The sequence below is a fragment of the Oncorhynchus kisutch genome, linkage group LG2 (genome assembly GCF_002021735.2).
Source record: "Oncorhynchus kisutch isolate 150728-3 linkage group LG2, Okis_V2, whole genome shotgun sequence".
Lineage (NCBI taxonomy): Eukaryota > Metazoa > Chordata > Actinopteri > Salmoniformes > Salmonidae > Oncorhynchus > Oncorhynchus kisutch.
Genome location: NC_034175.2, coordinates 16982005 through 17003835, shown reverse-complemented (window position 1 = coordinate 17003835; position 21831 = coordinate 16982005). Strand labels below are relative to the sequence as shown.

Sequence of the window (21831 nt, the reverse complement as noted above, 5' to 3'; positions counted from 1 at the left end):
AATAAATACAATAAATAGAGATAATTATGCAAAATAAATTGTCAGTCTATTATTCTACTTAAATTATTCACCATTTATAGCCAGTAAATACGTGGGTCCCAGGGTCCCAACACTTGGAGTGTTGGCAACCCTCGCAATTGAAGACTTAAGAATAAGGCAGGGGTGTTTATTGGTCCTTCCACTGAACTCTGCTCCATCTATATCTGCTCAAAGATGTCTTCCACACACTGGGAAGACAGTTCAGGTAGTGGGGCTTCTTGCATAGCATCAAAGAGCCCGGAGGGACTTGAGTACTCATCTGAGACTTCCCTGTACAGGAAACCCTGGTCTGTGGGATTGGGGTTCTCAACTCCTATGTCGCAACAGGCTGATTCCAGTGAGGTAGGTCAACTGGAGAACGAGTCGAAGGTTCTGCTGGCACAAACGGACTGGAGTCCACCGTGGGTGTACTGGAGATTAAGAAATCAAGATGGAGGTGAGTAGTGGAAGGCCTGGCCCTCGCCCTGGGAGCAGAACGAGAACTCCTGGGCAACGTTCCACAATCGTACTTCTGGCAAAGCACTTGGAGAGCTAGTGCCCAGGAGCCTGCCGTGTCTCACTCCCACACTGAATGAGGGACTGTTGTATCCGGCATCCCCCGGAGAGAGCGGGAAGGGGGGGTAAGATGAGGGACAGTAGAAGCAATCCTCCTCTCCCTCCTTGTGCATCTGGCTGTGGCTCAGCGGCTGGTAATGAGAGACTTTCTCTATGTCAGACCTGGCGGGTCACATCTTTGATCCCATGGAGGAGTTTGGAGAAAGACTGTGTAGGTAGAAAGGGACTGGGGATAGGGTGAGCTGACTGGCTGAGGGGGAGTCGGTGGTCCCTGTGCTTCAGGGTTCTGGCTCTCCTGTTCTGAAACCACACCTGCAACAGATAGGGATAGCTAGATGAGAATGTGCTTTTTTTTTCGCGCACTAGTGGCTCCTGTGGTGGGCGGGTGGAGTGCATGCTGACACGGTTGCCAATATAAAATGTTCGACTTAAAGTAATAAATAATGACCAACCAGTTTAAACAACTTTGCAAGAAGACTGGTCAGTATCATAACTTAAATATAAGCACAAGTGTTTTTATGACATTCAAAAAATTACTTTGAAATGCTAAAACGAGTTATAAATGAGGGCTCCCGAGTAGCACAGCAGTCTAAGGCACTCCATCTCAGTGCAAGAGGTGTCCCTGGTTCAAATCCAGTCTGGCTGTGATTGGGAGTCACATAGGGCAGCACATAATTGGCCCACTTTGTTCTTACTTGCCTGGTTAAATAAAAAAATATCCATGTTGAGTCCTCTATGTCTATAGGTTACACCCTGAGCTACCGCTTCACCTGTGGCCTCAAACACTTCATTGTGGATGTCTCTGGAGAAAGCTTCCTGGGCATTGACATGCTTGTCACTCTGGCCAACATTGAATTCCATAAGGTCTTTATTTTTAGTCTGTCTTTCTTTTCTTGTCTGTCTGTGGTCTCTGTTTATCGTTCTGTCATGTCTGCCTGTCTGGGCTTGATTTAGCTCTCACTTGTCTATGCGAATTTGCTGTGTCTGCACTAAATGAATCTGTGTGAATCGGATTTCTGTCTCAATATCCAATATCTATTCTTCACTACTGTGTTATTTTCCCTATGGCGAGGGCATCACTACATCGGGAGGAGAGCTCCAGCAGGAGTCACGTTGACAAACGTTTCCACTAACTACAGGGGTCTATTTCAGTAATACCCCCTCCACCCCTCCTGACAAACATACCTGTCCTCCATGACACCCGGTGAAAGCAAATTGAAATTCTAGTTCCAAAATGGAAAACTTTCTAATTGAAAAGGAATGACACTATTCATTCTTACATTTCAATTTATCTCCTGATTTGATGGAATTTAAATTTAGTTCCAGCCACGTGAAAGAGAGCACTGTCACACAAAAACAATGGAGTGAACTTACGGTCCTATTCAGTTATTCAGTAAAAACAGTGACAGGGTAAAAAAAAAAAATCTGTAAATCACACACAACATTCCTGTGTGGCCAGACTGTATAATTCTATAAGACATTCCATTTATAATGAGGATAACAGATTAGCAAGTATGGAGTCCACCTGTGGTAAATTCAATTGAATGGACATGATTTAGAAAGACACACACCGCCTATAAAAGGTACCACAGTTGACAGTGCATCTCAGAGCAAAAACCAAGCCATGAGGATGAAGGAATTGTCCGTAGAACGCTGAGACAGGATTGTGTAGAGTCATAGATCTGGGGAAGGCTACCAAAAAATGTCTGCCACTATCCCTACGGTAAAACATGGTGGTGGCAGCATCATGCTGTGGGAATGTTTTTCAGTGGCAGGGACTGGAAGACTAGTCAGGATCGCAAAGATGAACAGAGCAAAGTATAGAGGCCTCTCCTTGATGAGAACCTGCTCCAGAGTGCTCAGGACCTCAGACTGGGGCAAAGGTTCACATTCCAACAGGACAACTACCCTAAAGACAACACGGGAGTGGCTTCGGGACAAGTCTCTGAATGTCCTTGAGAGGCCCAGCCCAAGCCCAGATTTGAACCCCATCAACATCTCTGGAGAGACCTGAAAATAGCTGTGCAGCAATGCTCCCCATCCAACCTGACAGAGCTTGAGAGGATCTGCAGAGAAGAACAGGAGAAACTCCCCAAGTACTGGTGTGCCAAGATTGTAGCGTAATACCCAAGAATAATCAAGGTTGCAATCACTGGCAAAGGTGCTTCAACAAAGTACAGAGTAAAGGGTCTGAATAATGTAAATGTGATATTTCATAGATTTTTTAATTTTATACATTTGCAAAAATGTCAATCAGTTTTGGCTTTGCCATTATGGGGTATTGTGTGTAGATTGATGAGGTTGGGGTGGGACGATTTAATTTGAGAAGAATTTGTAAGAATTTTTATAAAATTCCTCACATTTTTCGTTAGTTGAGAATCTTGCACTATCAAAAAGAACAGCACAAACTTGAAGATGGATGTTCCTACCAAATCAGAAGATCCACCCAGAACATGTCTCATACACACATTTCCCAGACTGACAAAATGTACATTTCTCATCAACATTTCTAATATACTTACAAATACTTTTGTTGGACGACTAACACACATGCGTTAATATAGTGCCCTCTATCTCTCTCTATGACTTTCATCCAATAGCTGTCAGTGGAATATTATTACGTAGTTTCCGGTATTACGCCCCGACCCACCAAAAAAAACTGTCGAACTGGCAAGGAGCAGTCTAAAGGGGTCGAAAATACACAAAGAATCTTCAGTAAGTTAATTTTGTGTCTGAATAAGCCTCCCGTCCCCGATACTGTCACGTGCTTGTATTATCAAGACAAGTAGCAAACAAACATTTCATGATATGCTAACGCAACGTTAGCTTGGCTAATATGTAACGTTAGCTAGCTAGTTAGCAATAATCTCTGGAGCGTTGATAGCACAGCACTCGTGTAAAACGAACGTATATTTGTCAGATATGCTAAAGTAGTTAACATCATATAATTACTTTCTACATAGACTCGTTTTGGTGGCTAGTGTAAACAATAAACAAGTAGCTCGCTAACTAGTCTGGCTGGATGGCTCGTTTTGACAGCTGTATGACGCAACGCGACAGGTGTTCTGAAGACTAATGTCTCCCCCTGAATTGTTGCTAGCTAGGTCAGGGGTGTCAGAGGTCCAGTGTCTGTGTTTATCCGTGACTTGTCTGTTGAATATAGTCAAATGCTGACTAACAATATTTTCTTAAACTGGCCATACATAGGATTAGATAGTGATCATCAAGACTGGCTGTGTCTCCCTCATTAATTACATTATAAAAGCATTTAAAAGTATTAGCTAGCTAGCCAATATCCCAGTAAAAAAAAAAATATATATTATAAATTAACATAAACAATTCCAGAGACTGTCAATATGTGCATGTCAATACATTTGAGTAGCCTAGCTAGTACCACAAGTAAGAACATTCAAAATGTTCAGATGTTTGAGAAACATGGTCTTAATCACTTTCTCTCTATTTGACAGAACCCCAAGAAACATAGCTGCTTCACTCTCCACCAGGATTACATCGTGATTGGACACAGGACCATCTCCCTGCCAATGACAGCTCTTTAGAGGGGAAATGTCCATGTCAAACAGTCACTGGCTGAGCTGGACTTGAGATCACAATGATGAAGATGATCTGAGGGATTCTTCCTCCTCAGGTGTAGGAGGCGGGCCCTGTCCTTTCCCATCCCCTTGACACACCCATTAATATGAACCATGGACCCAGGAGCAGTTGACAGTCCCGTCACCTTAGTTATCAAGGCCCCCAACCAGAAGTATGACGACCAGACAATAAACTGTTTTCTCAACTGGACGGTGGAGAAACTGAAGAGTCACATCTCAAATGTGTACCCAAGCAAGCCGGTGAGTGGGTACTGCCATTTTATGGTTTCCTCATCCCCACCATTCCATTAACTAAGGGGAGTGTATAGGACGGGGGAACCGTCCGCCTGGAGAGCTGCTGGGTGTGCAGGCTTTTGCTCCAGCTCGGCTCTAGGTCTAACTCTCAATGGAATAACCACAGTAAAAGTATCTGCAAAGTATCCCGATCAAAACTATAAACGCAACATGCATCAATTTCAACGATTTTACTGAGTTACAGTTCATATAACCAGTCAATTGAATTACATTCATTAGGCCCTAATCTATTGCTTTTACGTGACTGGGAATACAGATACACATCTGTTTGTCACAGATACAGTTGAAGTCAGAAGTTTACATACACTTAGATTGGCGTCATTAAAACTAGTTTTTCAACCACCCTACAAATTTCTTGTTAACAAACTATAGTTTTGGCAAGTCGGTTAGGGCATCTACTTTGCATGACACAAGTTATTTTTCCAACAATTGTTTACAGTCAGATTATTTCACTTATAATTCACTGTATCATAATTCCAGTGGGTCAGAGGTTTAAATACACTAAGTTGACTGTGCCTTTAAACAGCTTGGAGAATTCCAGAAAATGATGTCATGGCTTTAGAAGCTTCTGATAGGCAAATAGACATAATTTGAGTCAATTGGAGGAGTACCTGTGGATGTAGTTCAAAGCCTACCTTCAAACTCAGTGCCTCAAAAGTAATCAGCCAAGACCTCAGAGAAAATGGAAAAATTGTAGACCTCCACAAGTCTGGTTCATCCTTGGGAGCAATTTCCAAACACCTGAAGGTACCACGTTCATCTGTACAAACCATAGTATGCCAGTATTAACACCATGGGACCACGCAGCCGTCATACCGCTCAGGAAGGAGACGCGTTCTGTCTCCTAGAGATGAGCGTACTTCGGTGTAAAAAGTGCAAGTCAATCCCAGAACAACAGCTAAGAACCTTGTGAAGATGCTGGAGGAAATAGGTACAAAAGTATCTATATCCACAGTAAAACAAGTCCTATATCGACATAACCTGAAAGGCTGCTCAACAAGGAAGAAGCCACTGCTCCAAAACCGCCATAAAAAAGCCAGACTATGGTTTGCAACTGCACATGGGGACAAAGATCGTACTTTTTGGAGAAATGGGAAAAGGGGGAGGCTTGCAAGCCAAAGAACACCATCCCAACCATGAAGCACGGGGGTGGCAGCATCTTGTTTAGGGGGTGCTTTGCTGCAGGAGGGACTGGTGCACTTCACAAAATAGATGGCAACATGAAGAGGAAAATTATGTGGATATATTGAAGCGGCATCTCAAGACATCAGTCAGGAAGTTAAAGCTTGGTCGCAAATGGGTCTTCCAAATGGACAATGACCCCAAGCATACTTCCAAAGTTGTGGCAAAATGGCTTAAGGACAACGAAGTCAAGTTATTGGAGTGGCCATCACAAAGCCCTGACCTCATCATTACTTTACGACATGAAAGTCAGTCAATACGGGAAATTTAAAGAACTGAAATTTTCTTCAAGTGCAGTCGCAGAAACCGTCAAGCGCTATGATGAAACTGGCTCTCATGAGGACCGCCACAGGAAAGGAAGACCCAGAGTTCCCTATGCTGCAGATATATTCATTTGAATTAACTGCACCTCAGACTGCAGCCCAATGCTTCAGAGTTCACGTAACATACACATCTCAACATCAACTGTTCAGAGGAGATTGTGTGAATCAGGCCTTCATGGTCGAATTGCTGCGAAGAAAGGACACCAATAAGAAGAGGCTTGCTTGGGCCAAGAAACACAAGAAACTGAGTCCATATTTGAGATTTTTGCTTCCAACCACTGTGTCTTTGTGAGACGCAGAGTAGGTGAACGGATGATCTCCGCATGTGTGGTTCCCACCGTGAAGCATGAAGGAGGAGGTGTGGGGGTGCTTTGCTGGTAACACGGTCAGTGATTTATTTAGGATTCAAGGCACACTTAACCAGCATGGCTACCACAGCATTCTGCAGCGATATGCCACCCACTCTGGTTTGCGCTTAGTCCCACTATCATTTGTTTTTCAACAGGACAATGACCCAAAACACACCTCCAGGCTGTATAAGGGCTATTTGACCAAGAAGGAGAGTGATGGTGCTGCATCAGATGACCTGGCCTCCACAATCACCTGACCTCAACCCAATTGTGATGGTTTGGGATGAGTTGAACCGCAGAGTGAATGAAAGCAGCCAACAAGTGCTCAGCATATATGGGAAATCCTTCAAGACTGTTTGAAAAGCATTCCTCATGAAGCTGGTTGAGAGAATGCCAAGAGTATGCAAAGCTGTCATCAAAGCAAAGGGTGTCTACTTTGAAGAATCTCAAATCTAAAATGTATTTAGATTTAACACTTTTTTTAGTTACTGCATGATTCCATATGGGTTATTTCATAGTTTTGATGTCTTCACTATTATTCTACAATGTAGAAAACTGCGAAAATATAGAAAAACCCTTGAATGAGAATGTGTTCTATAACTTTTGACTGGTTCTGTACATAATGTGAAAATTCTGTAAAGCACTGTCTTGTGACGCTGCAGGCATGCGTTCAGGTGTGTAATCTACTCCAAACTAATGTAATCTAATCTGAAGATGCTTAGTCTCTTCTGGAACACAAACTGTGTTTCCATCCAAATGCTGCCAGATTTTCATGCAAATATTCTCAAATCTACATAAAAACAATGTGCACATTTTCCAACCAGAGATGTTTCTAATGTCATGTACGGTCATTGTATCAGATCAGTGAAACATTTAGGTCAATGGTTGCAATAGTACTTCTGTATTAATAAATATACATGTGTATGTGCAAGAAATATTGCCCTACCACCTTGTTGATATACTTTCAGCACTATTGTTCTTGCATAATTAAGAGCTTGAGGCACGTGTTACATTTCTGTAATTTTTTGCATTTAGGGCTTATTAACCCAAAATATGTGATTTTAAATGCTCTAGTTGTGTATTCTGCAACAGGCTTTCTCAGACTGACAGTTGTGTTGTCTTAGTCATCCAAGGATCAGCGGCTGGTATACTCGGGCCATCTCCTCCTGGACCACCTGCAGCTGAGGGATGTCCTCAGGAAGGTAAAGACCACCCTCCACCTTGTCTCTGTTTTTCTGCTGTGGCATATGGTCGATGTTTGGAGTGTGGTGGACTAACACTGTATCTGAAAAGTTAGAATTGTTATGCAATATCACTGAAATCTCACTCAACATAACAGACAACCGACTGCTGAGCCTTTATTACATAGGGCCCAACCCCTTGTGTTTGTGAGAGAGGGTGAGCGTGAGGCAGAAGAGACTGTGATGGTATAACAATAGCTGATCTAATGTTGTAAGCAACATTCAGGTTGGCTTTGTACCTGAATTCTAGCCTGTTTCCTGAAATTGCCCCTCGTGCTCGCTCACTCTCTCACTCACACCGATCACCAAGACAGAATCAAATGATTAATTACGCCCCTCTCTTTTTCCCCCCACATCCAACCCTCTATTTCCACCTACAGCAAGAGGGTTATCACATGATGCACCTGGTGTGTGCCTCTCGTACCCCTCCAGCGTCGCCCACGCCGCACTGCTCCGCCTCCAGCTCTTTGACCTCTGACCCCGGCTCCAGCTCTGGGGTACGTCTAATGGTGTGGAGTCATTCTGTGGAGCTTAACAATTCAATCAGATAGAAATGAAATGTCAAGTTCTAAATATGCTTTATTATTGGTGCATGACCCTGGGGCGGCAACACATACATTCTAAGTGTTTTTAATAGGGCTTTGGACATTCAATGAAATTTCAACCAAAAGTTGGAGTATAGTGGGCACACACACTGTCTGACACAATGAATGAAAAAGTGAGGAAGAGGCTATTGTGACAGGGTAGGAACCAACTGCCATTACACATGGTGGAGAGGCATAACACATTTAACAAACCAAACATTGAAATACTGTTATACAAGGTAAAGTAAAAACCCAAACTTGGTAAAATACTCTACCGCCCAGCCCTACTTTGCAGCTGTCCTTATTCCCATAATGGCATTGTTTTTTACCAATATATTAACGCTTTTATTCCTCTTTCCTCTGCTGGTTTATGATTGGTGTATGTATTGTCACTCAGAGTTCAGACACTGCTGGCTCCACCTCCCAAGCCACAGCACCAAATCAGGACAGTCAGTCCGCCGCCTCCTCAGTAACAGGAAGTTATGATGGGCTAAGGCACCGTGGAGTCTTCCCCCAATTTAACCCTCAAAATCCTTCCTCTACTGGTATAATGCAATGGTAAGCACTGTTCTTGTGTATTGGGATCAATTTTCTGACTGGGATCAATTTTCTAATCTAATTTTCAGTTTCTACGTAGTCAGAAAATGAAGTGAAATTACATTTAAAGCTTTTAAAAATGGTGGGGAAAATGCAGAAAATATTGTGTGCGCATAGTTTTTGAATGCACATGTGACTGTTTTTCCTCCACAGGCCAGATGGGACGCAGGTCCCGGTACAGGGGGGTATGGCTGCAGGTGTGCCCCCCCACCCCATGTACATGCCCATGCAGGTCCTCTGGTGGCAGCAGATGTATGCACACCACTACTACATGCAATAGTAAGTCAGGGTCGTCTGCACTTAGGGCCCAATCCTAACAACCCATAAGGACCACAGACTTCTCTACGTTGGAATGCGTTATATTCACTAGCTTCTATCAGCTAATACTTATTTATGTCTTTCTTTCACTTCCCCAATCTCTCCCTCTTCCAGTCAAGCAGCAGTGGCGGCCTCACAGCCCCCCTCCACCCCTCCCTCCTCCCCCAGTCCCACCCACTCCCCCCAACCTGCACAGCCAAATGAAGCTCCGCCTCCCCTGGGGCCTAACCCCGCCCCTAACCCTATCCAAGAGGACAGGCCGGCCAATCCCAATATCCAGATGAATGCCCAGGGCGGGGCCGTGCTAAATGAGGACGAATTGAACCGTGATTGGCTGGACTGGATGTACACAGTCTCCCGCGCCGCCATTTTGCTCAGCATCTTATATTTTTACTCCTCCTTTGGCCGCTTCGTCATGGTGATAGGCGCCATGCTGCTCATCTTTTTGTGAGTTCTCATCTGCACACTATCCGTTTGACATTAGAATGGATCATTTTGAAGGACCTTGTTTACTTTGTATCTGTCTGTGAGATACTAATTTTGTGATTGTGTTTTTTAACTAGGCACAGGGCTGGTTGGTTCCCTTTTAGGCCAGAGCTGCAGAACCCCGGAGGAGGAGGAGCGGGGTTAGCTCATCAGGACGAGGCAGAGCGACACCAGGACATCCAGGAGATGGTGGGTGCTCCTTGTCTAAGATGAATTCCATCTCTGTCTGTGTGGTTATGTCTGATCTGTCTGTGTCCAAGCTGCTCCTTTCTCTCTGCCACATTCTCTCTCCATCTTTGCTTTTCAAACCGATGGTCCTTCTCTTATTCTCTCTTTTTCTCGTTCTGTTTCTCTTCATCTCAGGAGCGGATGATGGATGAAGGGCTGGAGGATGAGGAGGGCGACAGTGGAGAGGAAGGCCCAGAGGACCCGGCAGCTCCCGCTGCCCCCCGCCACCACGGCTTCCTGGCATCCACCTGGTCCTTCATCAGCACCTTCTTCACCTCTCTCATCCCAGAGGGACCCCCCCACCCAGCCAACTAAACCAGGGAGGGAGAACCTCCCTCCTCCCCAGCAACAACCTCCCATGCTGCCAACTACCAGACTGTAAATAGAGCTGCAGTGTGGGAGAAGTCTTGAATAAATCAATGAACAAACTAACATGTTATGCCATGTTAAACAAGCTAACATGTTATGCCATGTTAAACAAGCTAACATGTTATGCCATGTTAAACAAGCTAACATGTTATGCCATGTTAAACAAGCTAACATGTTATGCCATGTTAAACAAGCTAACATGTTATGCCATGTTAAACAAGCTAACATGTTATGCCATGTTAAACAAGCTAACATGTTATGCCATGTTAAACAAGCTAACATGTTATGCCATGTTAAACAAGCTAACATGTTATGCCATGTTAAACAAGCTAACATGTTATGCCATGTTAAACAAGCTAACATGTTATGCCATGTTAAACAAGCTAACATGTTATGCCATGTTAAACAAGCTAACATGTTATGCCATGTTAAACAAGCTAACAATGCTTTATATTCCAGAGGCTTCTCTGATTTCATCATACAAACTGATACACACACACTTTATTACCTTTGATCATGTCTGCTCATTCAGATTTTGGTGTCATTGAATGGCCTCAAAGGGTCGTCCATTTTAAGCAGTGATACAGCCGTTGCATTTATCGTTTTGTTTTTTGAGAATAGATAAAAGGACATACACCTAAATGTGTATGAATATTTCAATGACTCTAGCACACATGTTTCTCTCTGTGTATATGAGCATTATCTACTTACATATAAGTATCTACATCTTAGCTCTTGACAAAATGCATTTTTGAATAAAAGCCTTGTGGTTTCATATGTGTGAATTGGCTTCTATGATTGGTTCAATTTGAAGGACAAGTGAGATGTTCTCTATTTGACATACTGTATTTGGGAGTCACTAAGTGGAAGTTAGTGCTCTTTTTCATCTGGTGTAGTTGACATAGTGGAATTGAATCATCCAGTCAAAGCCCTGTAACCATAGATGTTCTATGTGTGAAACAGCTTAGGTAACTCAGGAATACGACTTCATCCTCCAAGATGGCTGCTTGATGACTTTACTCAAATCAAAATAAAATCTAAGTGTATTTGTTGCGTACACAGAATTTCAGCTGTTATCGCAGGTGCACAGAAATGCTTGTGTTTCTTGCTCCAACAGTGCAGTAATAACTAGCATTAAACTTCATACCCAACGGGCAACTAGGATGTTAAAGTAGAGGAGCAGCAGCAGGAGGAAAGTGAGAACCTATGGCATGATGGTAACTTCAATCTAGAATTGAGGCTTTTTTTGAGACCACCTTCTGGGCCTCTGGAAACTGAAGAAACCTCTAGCCACCTTAACCTCTATGACACGGGTAGGCAACCATGTTCCTGGAGTACTGCAAGATTTTGTTCCAACTAGGCACCACACCTGGCCAACTGAGCTAATTTATCAATTCAGAGATAATGTGCTGGAAAAAATATTTTGCCCACACTACAGATGGCTATATCGGTCTGCTAATACAGGACTAGTAAAGGCCCAGTGCACTACTTTTGTGAATAAAAGTAATTCTTATTCAATTCTGTTTTTTCAGGGGTTGGAGCAGGAGAAACGTGACTCGTGGCACACTTCAGTGCTCTTTTTCATCTGGTGCTGGTACAGATGGAGGGGGAAAAATACTTATTGAGACCGAAACAACGCTATGCATTTTTAGACTACAGTATGCTGTTTTGACTGTGTTGAGATTAGCAGATAGCTCAATATGTCAAGCTAAAAGTCTTATTACTTGGCCTGCAACAGCAGCAAAATATCCATAGAGAGGGTCTTGCTGCTGACCAGGGTGTCCTCCAAAGCCAGGGCCACCAGCAGGGACGCCTCCATGCTGCAAGACAGACAGACAATGAGACAGATAGAAAATTATGAAACAGTTAGTGACAACATTGGTCAGGTGCCATGAAAGTGACTAAAGTTGAACATCCCAATGACTCACTCTGAACTACCTAACCAATAGTCTATAGACAACAGACAATTATGTCTCAAATCAGTGCATTGCCAGCTTGTTCTGCAGAGGTCAAGGGGCTGAGAATGATTTCATATTGATTATTTATTACAATCAGTAAGAGTGTCAAACTGTACTTTGGCCAGCACCACCAGGACCGTGAGTCCCAGCTATTATGTGAAGCTGACCACTCCCAGGGTTGGGTGAAATGAATCCATTCAAAACCAGTACTTCTATTGACCTATATGCTACTGCACTTTTTATACAAAGTGTTGGCCCTATACTCCATCATAGCATTTGCACTTCATGTAACCTTTTGATCAGCTCAGATTGTTATATTGTAAGAGTGTGTGCCTCTGTTGTATCGGAAAAGTGCATCAAGCCTCTTCACTCCGGGAATAACAGGTATCCCTGGAGCAAAGAGGCACATCAAGCATAAAAGATATGCTACGGCTTGCCAATGGTAGCGATTCATTGGCAGGCAGGCCTACAAATTGTATTAGATACAACAAATAGTATACGCAAAACACTGTGCAATGTACGCATGTCATATTATGCAGGACCGGTTTGCAGTTCTACTTCCGGACAACTAAACGGTCCTGCCGATAGCCATTTATCTTATTTATATAGAAGAAACTTGTCTGTAAGATCTTACCCCTCCTGGGTATCCGCCTGTGGGAGCACCATATCCAGGATAACTCATTTCTATGAATGAAAAGAATAACATTGTCATACCAAACTGGCAATAAAGTATCCCCTTCCCTGACTTGCCCAAAGTATAAACATACAAGGAGAGTTTTGGGTGTCTTGCTTTACAATAAGCAATGGGAGGGATGAATTTGAGTTTTAGGTTGTTGTCTTTGCAAACCTTTATTTGGAGTAAAAGAGTGGATGTAGTTGAACAGAAGTCAAAGTATAAACTTTTAAAAGAGTATGTTTTTTTAACATGAAATGAACACTTGAGGAAGTAAATGGTATACACCAGGCACATTCCAGTGTTTTAAGTTTCATTGAGGCTCTCAATGCACTATTTCCAGATTGGCCTTGCATTAACATGTGACCAGCTGCCTGCCAATCATATGACAGTAATACATGTCAATGAAGATAAATACAACGCTGACTGCAATAAAGTAATACTATATAGTAGTAGTACTTATAGTAATAGATTTGCATATAGTGAATATGATGCCCAATTGTGAGTTGTCTCAATTGTTTCTGTGTCTTACTATTGTGATAAACAACATTATTTTCACCAGGCAAACCATTGCATTGTGTATTGTATTTTGTGTATATGTTATGTGTGAGTGTGCATGTTCCTAATGCTACTGCACAGCATTAACTGTTTCACAGGCTAATAATGTTGTATTTTATTTGTGTTGTATTGTAATACAGTAAGACCACCAAAAGTCATCATTACATCATTACACAAGATCAGAAACACTCTTGTCTCAGAACCATTGGGGTGCACTTCCTTTATGGACAGGAAATACTGAATCGTGCCTCCACTGAAAAGCTGTTCTGCGGCTGACAGGATCAGAAGGCACTGCTGCGGAGCCCATGCACAAATCTGTCTCATCTCTAGCCTATAGACCTGCTATTATCAACTAGGGAATCAAACAACGAAAGCTATTCTTCTTTGCCTTGGTATACAGTAGAAGCCCTGATTGAGATGTATGGACAGAACCCTAACTGGTTGTGGTCGAACGGGGAGCCTCTACGCCACCATAGGCACCTGGGCAGACTTGGCTCAGCAACCCTGAGGCAATGGGAGGATGAGGAAGAAGGAAAAGAGGAAGAACATGCAATTTGGACCAGGGAGCATCCAGCAATCTGTTGCTATACTACAAGTAAGAGTGAGGTGTATGAGTTAACTGTAAGAGAATATTGCAGGCTCAATATTGCAAAATAGTACAGGGGACTTTCATTGCTTGTCTGTTTCAACCCTGATTTAGATTTGTTTTCAAGTGGCATGCCTTGTTGTCTTGGGGTAAACAGGGTTTATGCTGGTTTGTATCAATTAACATGTTTTCCCAATTCTGCTATTCTGACTTTGCTTACCTACCACTGCCTCCGTGCTTGCCAGTGTGGGCAGATGACTTGTGACTAAGAGTCTTGCCCAAACTCGGCAGGCCCATTTGCAGGCCAAAGAGACAGCAGGACCAAACACGTGATACAACGACAGACTGCAACAGAACAGCACCCAACCTTCCATCCTACCTTATGTCATCGCTTCTCACCACACCTTTACTATTATCGCTTCTCCATCTCTTCCCTTCTATCTCCTCTCCTTGCATCTCTTTATCCACATTTAGTCTTCATCTCCCCTATTCCCATTTCTTTGTATGCTCATTAAAGTGCTATCCAACATAGACATACAGTGGGGCAAAAAAGTATTTAGTCAGCCACCAATTGTGCAAATTCTCCCACTTAAAAAGATGAGGCCTGTCATTTTCATCATAGCTACACTTCAACTATGACAGACAAAATGTGAGAAAAAAAATCCAGAAAATCACATTGTAGGATTTTTAATGAATTTATTTGCAAATTATGGTAGAAAATAAGTATTTGGTCAATAACAAAAGTTTATCTCAATACTTTGTTATACACCCTTTGTTGGCAATGACAGAGGTCAAATGTTTTCTGTAAGTCTTCACAAGATTTTCACACACTGTTGCTGGAATTTTGGCCCATTCCTCCATGCATATCTCCTCTAGAGCAGTGATGTTTTGGGGCTGTTGCTGGGCAACACGGACTTTCAACTCCCTCCAAAGATTTTCTATGGGGTTGAGATCTGGAGACTGGCTAGGCCACTCCAGGACCTTGAAATGCTTCTTACGAAGCCACTCCTTCGTTGCCCGGGCGGTGTGTTTGGGATCATTGTCATGCTGAAAGACCCAGCCACGTTTCATCTTCAATGCCCTTGCTGATGGAAGGAGGTTTTCACTCAAAATCTCATGATACATGGTCCCATTCATTCTTTCCTTTACACGAAGCAGTCGTCCTGGTTCCTTTGCAGAAAAACAGCCCCAAAGCATGATGTTTCCACCCCCATGCTTCACAGTAGGTATGGTGTTCTTTGGATGCAACTCAGCATTCTTTGTCCTCCAAACACGACGAGTTGAGTTTTTACCAAAAAGTTATATTTTTGTTTCATCTGACCATATGACATTCTCCCAATCTTCTTCTGGATCATCCAAATGCTCTCTAGCAAACTTCAGACGGGCCTGGACATGTACTGGCTTAAGCAGGGGGACACGTCTGGCACTGCAGGATTTGAGTCCCTGGCGGCGTAGTGTGTTACTGATGGTAGGCTTTGTTACTTTGGTCCCAGCTCTCTGCAGGTCATTCACTAGGTCCCCCCGTGTGGTTCTGGGATTTTTGCTCACCGTTCTTGTGATCATTTGGACCCCACGGGGTGAGATCTTGCGTGGAGCCCCAGATCGAGGGAGATTATCAGTGGTCTTGTATGTCTTCTATTTCCTAATAATTTCTCCCACAGTTGCTCCCAGAATTTCTTCAAACCAAGCTGCTTACCTATTGCAGATTCAGTCTTCCCAGCCTGGTGCCTGTCTACAATTTTGTTTCTGGTGTCCTTTGACAGCTCTTTGGTCTTGGCCATAGTGGAGTTTGGAGTGTGACTGTTTGAGGTTGTGGACAGGTGTCTTTTATACTGATAACAAGTTTAAACAGGTGCTATTAATACAGGTAAAGAGTGGAGGACAGAGGAGCCTCTTAAAGAAGAAGTTACAGGTCTGTGAGAGCCAGAAATCTTGCTTGTTTGTAGGTGACCAAATACTTATTTTCCACCATAATTAGCAAATAAATTCATTACAAATTCTACAATGTGATTTTCTGGATTTTTTTTTCTCATTTTGTCTGTCATAGTTGAAGTGTACCTATGATGAAAATTACAGGCCTCTCTCATCTTTTTAAGTGGGAGAACTTGCACAATTGGTGGCTGACTAAATACTTTTTTTGCCCCACTGTAATGCCATCTGCTTGGTTTCTCCATTCACTTGAATCCCTTTAGACATCAATAGTATGAACAGAATAGCTTTTTGTCAAATGTTCTTAGGTTCTCTCCTCTGTCCCCTGTGTCTTCAGATGGCCATGGCCTCACCCAAGAGCGTGTTCAGAACCCTTGGGGCTGGGCTTGTACTGAGAGTACCTTTGGCCCTGTCCACACAGACCTAGTTAGCATCCAAAGCCAGAGTGACACAGGGCTAGATGCCCCTGAAATGTGGATTGATGTCCCCCCACACCAGCCCTCCTTGGGTGGAGCTGATGGAGAAGAATCATCCCAGCATTGTTTAGGCAGTCAATGGAGGAGCCACAGGACAGGGGGCCATGGCTGTGTTTGTGTGCATGGACCAAGTGGACCAGGAAGATGTTGCCACAGTTTGGCTGGTTCCCCTCTCTTCAATTTTGGAAGTAAGTGTATGTGTCTGTTTATGTGAAAGAGGGTCATTCTTCTCTATGGTGATCCAGCATGGCTGCTATGTAGTTTTTTTCTCTAATCAAATACTTCTGTTTCCCAGTGAGGAAGACAATAATGGTAGGAGTCGAGGTGGAAATAGTGGAGGAAGTAGCCTATGAGGACACAGAGACACTTGAAGTAATGTAAGTAGTTAAATTATTCAAGGTCATGGTTTATTTACACATTGCTGAAGCACATAAACATAAAGTAGGGCTATGCAGTAGCTAATGTTTGTACGTCTTTCTTTTTAGATCAGAAGGAGTCTATCCAAATTATTTGATGGAAACCATATTGCTGCACGATGACCAGCTTTTCGCCACCTAAACATGCATTCCTTCAAAAGTTGTTTGCAAGTGACCTTTCTGTGTTTTTAAATGTCAGCCTTGTATTTTAAATGTATTTTACATTTATTTAAATGTAGTTTAAATATTAAAATGTGTTTTAAATACCATTTAAAGGTATTTTTATGTCAGTGTTGTGGGAGGTTCATTAATCACATTTTTTTTACCCAATAAAATAAGAAACCTTTCCTTGTTGTCTTGATTTAAACTTCTAATGAAGATATAGTATATGTAACTTCCAAGACCTTCTGACAGTCTACACTTGCTTTGTCCATCCAGTGCTCCAGTACTCTGCTCAAGTATGGCAAGTCTCACAGCCCACCAAGTTGAAAAAATCTAACGATATGCTACCAAAATCATCATGGGCACCACCTACACCTACACCTGGGCCTGCAGTAAGTGGAGTCCCGCCGCACCCACCAGCAGATCCTTTGTCCAGAAGCTTGCAAATCTCAGCAACAAATAACGTTAGCTGCCTCAGACGATAGATAGGACATGTCAGTGTCAGATCTACCTATCGAATCCTTCCCCCTATTCGGACTGACAGATACTTCAACAGCACTATGCCTTACTTTGTGAAGCTGCTTAACTGTAATATTTTATACTACATCTCATGTTTTATCATATGTAATTACTTACGTAGGCCTATGTATGCTGCAATTCAGCTTTTAGCGGCAAATGTGTACAATTAAAAACTCAACCGTGAATACATTTTGATTCTTCAATTACCAGAATGCACCTCAGTCAGGCTTACGTCATCTACATGCGCCACACAGCTAACGCTGTTAAAATGCGACAGTAGTGCTGAACAACGTTCGAAAATCTGCATATCCAATATAGGTTGGACATTAACTCGTAAAATGTAAGGAAACCCCTTTTAATGTAAACACAATTTAGATTTGACCTGACTACGACATGTGCGATTCACCAGAAAATCAAACGCTCCAGGCTCGTCTGCGAAGTTTGGAAGAGTTGACGGAGTTCACCGAGAACTGCCAGAGACAACTGAATGAGCTGTTCGAGACGCTGGGATGGAGACAGGACCTGGACAACGGCTCAGTTCAGGTAGGTCAGGAAGCTAGTTAGCTATATTTATTCAACTGCTCAGATACGATGGGTGGTTCTCCTAGCCCTGAAAGCGCGGCGTTCTTTGTAGGACTAGTTCACCCCATAATCAATGTTTTCATAACGTTACCTGAGCTAATATTCGAAAATCCGTACTTAAAATGTGCACCATCTGTTGTGAATGTGTAGCTAGCTAAATATGAGGCCTCAAAATAAATGGGGAAACCCATCGATGATGGGAGATTCATTAAATCTCTGTATACATGACATGCATGCTACAACAAGCAGAGATGAGATTATAACTTGTAAATGACCTTCCACAGGAGCCGATGGAGGTGTGCCCCTATGACCCGAACCACAGAGTGCCAAGCAGGAGCATGGAGAGACACAAAGCCACCTGCCAACTCAGCCAGATGGGATACTCCCATGAGGAACAGGTTAAAGAGCTATACTGTATCACATATGCACACACATACTCTAATGAAATATCAACTGAGCCATCAACACCTTTTGGTGTAGCTTGTCATTAGAGTAAGGATTTTTCCTGACCATAGGGCCAGAACTAGATAAACTGGACCCTATAACTAGAGCGGACCAAAGTGGTGAGGTCAAATGATCAGGAAAACCTCTCCACCCTAATTATGCAACAACCTTATCTGTTATTATGTTCTTAAAAGCTTTCATAAAAAGTAAACTCCTTTCCTTTCCCAAGGCTGAGATGTATGACACCTCTCTGTATTATGAGAATGCCAGCATTACCAGCTTCACAATGGGTGAGTGTCACACTATTCCACTTTTTAATGTAAAAGTCCAAATTCCCTGGACTGACCCTGGGTTGGGGAAGCCCAATGCTTGTCTCATATCTTTCTTTGTGTTCTGCCTCACCTGTAGACAAACAGACACAGCAACAAGTGATTCTACAAGCAAGAGCAAGTGCACCGTCAATTAGGACAGAGGGACTGTACAGCCAAAGTAAGGTCATTACACCCTTACATTAGTGTTAGGTCACTGATAAAACCCTATACTTGTAGTCATGGCCCCACAAAATATTTATGCTTTTATTATTGAATTCTTTAATGGTCATTTCACCAAAGAACAACCAATGTTTATATTTTCTTTTACCAAGCTTGTAGGTCTTCAGTGCCTTGCCCATGTCTAAAAAGGTCTCCATTAACATGCATTAATTCATTATTAACACGGCTAAATATGGTGGCTGTTGTTTTTTTTTAAATTTTATAATATAGTTTCTTTGAGTTTGTCATCTGTACGTGTTCTGTGTTTTGTTTTCAGTGACAGGGGTGAGTAATTACAGGAGGTTCTCCCCTCGTTCAGGCTTACTGATTACGTGCAGTATCCTTTAATGCCATATCCTTTCAAACATGCTGCCTCTGTTGGCGGCATTACACACATATACACACACATTTTCCCTGTACGTATTGGGGGAAAGGCCTTTACTCTTTTTTTAACCCTTTAATACTGAAGGTGTGAGTGATCATCTCAATGTGATTGCTGTGTTCTTAAAAGCTTTTGAGTTTGTGACTTCTCATGACTCTATCTGTACTCTGTTGTAGCATGTGAGTGTGTGTAAAGCCCTTTTCATTGTGCTGCAGGTGAATACTCCACAGATCCTTCAGAAGTTCCTCAGAACCACAAGCGAGCTATCTGTGACCTTACTGTGGCAGACCGACTGGCTCTTTTTGATCACGTGACAAGGGAGGCCATCCAACAGAAGGATCAAGCTGTTGCAACCGACAACGAGGACCTCTATGTTGATTTGGTGGCCAAGCTCAAAAAGGGTAGGCCTATAAACATTAACTATTGAGACCAGTAGTGTGGTTTAAACCAATTTTCCTATGAATTTCTCCTCTAAATTCATTCCAGTGAATCTGTTGTGTTTGTTTCTGTTCATCAGGTAACGATCAGAACGAGCACAAGTCTCACCTGGAGCTGATGGCTGAGATGAGGGATTACAAGAGACGGCGGCAGTCTTACAGAGCCAAGAACGTCCACAACACAAAGAAGTCCTACACTGAGGTGTGTGGGGGTGTGACTATTTCAATAGAATGTTAATGGATGTACTTTACTTTGAGGTGTGTGTGTTATATCTGGATATGTTTTTCATGAATCCTGCAGGTGATTCGGGAGGTAATTAATGTCCACTCTGTTGAACTGTCCAGTCAGTGGAAAGAGGAGGAGAGGAAGGAAGAGGTTAGAGAGTCCAAACATGCCCCTCACAGGTAATCCAACAATTGTCTTCTTACCTACATGACGGCTCATACAAGATCCAATTACTACTGTAATACTTATCAGAGGATCATGTAAAAAATTGAATAAAAACTGACTCCACTGAACCGTTTGTCTCTCAGGAGAAGGTCTGAGGACAGACGGTCTGCCTCCACAGAGTCCCGCCAATCTCATGTCAGCTCCAGGGATGGACACGGCTCCCACCACAAATGCCACCGCAGCAAAGACCCCAGCCCAGAGCAGAGCCAGGAGCGCAGCCGAGAGAAGGAGAGCAAGAAGAAGAGAAAGAGGTGAGTCAGAGTAGTGGATTGACTGAATATCATTCTCATGCATTCAAATCTGACAGTGTATGAAGTCACCATCAAGGCTGGTTGCAGACATTTAGTGGTTGATGAATGCTTTGGCTATATATATGTTTGGTGAATTGAATGTGTGGACATTCACAGGGATTCCTGCTCTCCGGATGAGAGACCTCATGATCGAAAGAAGAAAAAGAAGAAAAAGAAGAAAAGGGAAGAGAAGTGATTTTCAAGATTAGTGCTTTGGCTTGGAAAACCAGAGATTAGGGCAAGGAGCCAATCAAAGCTACGTTCCAATGATCATAATAGCGTACCACTTAGAATGCACGCCTTCATACTAAGTGCTCAATTCATGGCTTCATACTAAATGGTATGCATGTGTCGATATTGCAGGAAAATCTTTCTTTGTTGTAATCTGATGATATTTTAAAGCAACAGTGGAGCTCTAAACATTTGTCTTAAACTGAGAGGTTATTAAATGCCTGTTGTATTAGATTACAGAATGTAAATAAACTGTTAGAACACGATTCTCAGAATTCTGTTGTACATTCAGGATTACCCCTGTGTTTGATGTTTAAAGTTAAAACTACATTGTGTTTGAGCTTTGAATAGAGAATAAAAGCTTCATATGTGTACTTTAATTATCATGGTCATAATCTGTGTGTAAAAGCTTTTGTGTGTATGATGGCCCTTTTATTTAGAAGTATTCAGAGAACCAGAAAAAAGCCACAATTACTTGAGAATTCATGGAATACTTCCTTTTTTAACAAGAACTCTGCATAAACAATTGTCAATGTCTTTCCACATTGCGACTAGAAATAGTCAGAAAAATCTACACATTTCCATTAGATAAATATATTCATGTAATAATTTAGGTGTAAATGGCCCTGCCCGGGCCAACCCTATTGGTTGAGGCCCCTCAGGGCAGTTTGTGCATTTCTTAGTGTGTACTGTGTGGAATGTTGGACAGGAGTGTCATAGCTGGCACACTTTTACCAGCAGGTCAAAAGGACACAGAAGGTCAGGCCTGGAGTCAATGTGCATCTGCAGTCTTTTAATGATGGGATAAAAATACTTTTCAATATCTGTCACAACACTATTCCATTGGTACTGAGTTTGATCACCTGTTAAACTGGTACTTTAAATCGGTATTCATTCATTATCAGAATGTCAATGGATTTTTTTGACTGAATGACTAGAATTGACCTTGACCTTCACTGTACTACTTGAACATAGCTCAAAATGTCAACGTGTGAATGTTTTTAGTCATTGGGGTATTCGCGACCTGCAG

The 21831-nt window shown here is 42.5% G+C and overlaps 3 protein-coding genes across 4 annotated transcripts; all 3 read left to right on the top strand.

Moving 5' to 3' along the window:
- Positions 1-3195: 3195 nt before the first annotated feature.
- Positions 3196-10962, top strand: LOC109908244 (homocysteine-responsive endoplasmic reticulum-resident ubiquitin-like domain member 2 protein). 2 transcript variants are annotated; one of them, XM_031789058.1, is made up of 9 exons: positions 3196-3309; positions 4062-4445; positions 7479-7556; positions 7976-8092; positions 8577-8737; positions 8930-9055; positions 9209-9541; positions 9658-9769; positions 9944-10962. In XM_031789058.1, exons 2-9 carry the CDS (start codon positions 4299-4301, stop codon positions 10121-10123), a joined length of 1254 nt encoding a protein of 417 aa, XP_031644918.1. In that variant the 5' UTR covers positions 3196-3309; positions 4062-4298; the 3' UTR covers positions 10124-10962. The 2 variants fall into 2 exon arrangements, with proteins under 2 accessions (XP_031644918.1, XP_031644924.1); XM_031789064.1 differs by having other exon boundaries at positions 7447-7556.
- A 2642-nt stretch (positions 10963-13604) lies between these two features.
- Positions 13605-17120, top strand: LOC109901926 (uncharacterized). Its single transcript, XM_020497942.2, has 4 exons — positions 13605-13961; positions 16219-16545; positions 16653-16734; positions 16843-17120. The coding sequence occupies exons 1-4, from the start codon at positions 13784-13786 to the stop codon at positions 16913-16915; spliced, it is 660 nt and encodes a 219-aa protein (XP_020353531.1). The 5' UTR covers positions 13605-13783; the 3' UTR covers positions 16916-17120.
- A 571-nt stretch (positions 17121-17691) lies between these two features.
- On the top strand, positions 17692-21181 carry snrnp48 (small nuclear ribonucleoprotein 48 (U11/U12)). The gene is made up of 9 exons (XM_020506819.2): positions 17692-17997; positions 18321-18434; positions 18710-18770; positions 18889-18969; positions 19608-19793; positions 19910-20031; positions 20131-20234; positions 20364-20531; positions 20688-21181. The coding sequence occupies exons 1-9, from the start codon at positions 17848-17850 to the stop codon at positions 20764-20766; spliced, it is 1065 nt and encodes a 354-aa protein (XP_020362408.1). The 5' UTR covers positions 17692-17847; the 3' UTR covers positions 20767-21181.
- Positions 21182-21831: the final 650 nt, after the last annotated feature.

Excerpts from the sequence above, each read along its gene's own strand:
- LOC109908244 (XM_031789058.1), top strand. The coding sequence starts at position 4,299 with ATGGACCCAGGAGCAGTTGACAGTCCCGTCACCTTAGTTATCAAGGCC. Across the intron at positions 4,446-7,478 it reads ATGTGTACCCAAGCAAGCCG|TCATCCAAGGATCAGCGGCT; the intron begins GTGAGTGGGTAC and ends GTGTTGTCTTAG. Across the intron at positions 8,738-8,929 it reads TCTACTGGTATAATGCAATG|GCCAGATGGGACGCAGGTCC; the intron begins GTAAGCACTGTT and ends TTTCCTCCACAG.
- LOC109901926 (XM_020497942.2), top strand. The coding sequence starts at position 13,784 with ATGTATGGACAGAACCCTAACTGGTTGTGGTCGAACGGGGAGCCTCTA. Across the intron at positions 13,962-16,218 it reads AATCTGTTGCTATACTACAA|ATGGCCATGGCCTCACCCAA; the intron begins GTAAGAGTGAGG and ends CTGTGTCTTCAG. Across the intron at positions 16,546-16,652 it reads CCCTCTCTTCAATTTTGGAA|TGAGGAAGACAATAATGGTA; the intron begins GTAAGTGTATGT and ends TCTGTTTCCCAG.
- snrnp48 (XM_020506819.2), top strand. The coding sequence starts at position 17,848 with ATGTGCGATTCACCAGAAAATCAAACGCTCCAGGCTCGTCTGCGAAGT. Across the intron at positions 18,970-19,607 it reads AGAGGGACTGTACAGCCAAA|GTGAATACTCCACAGATCCT; the intron begins GTAAGGTCATTA and ends ATTGTGCTGCAG. Across the intron at positions 19,794-19,909 it reads GGTGGCCAAGCTCAAAAAGG|GTAACGATCAGAACGAGCAC; the intron begins GTAGGCCTATAA and ends TCTGTTCATCAG.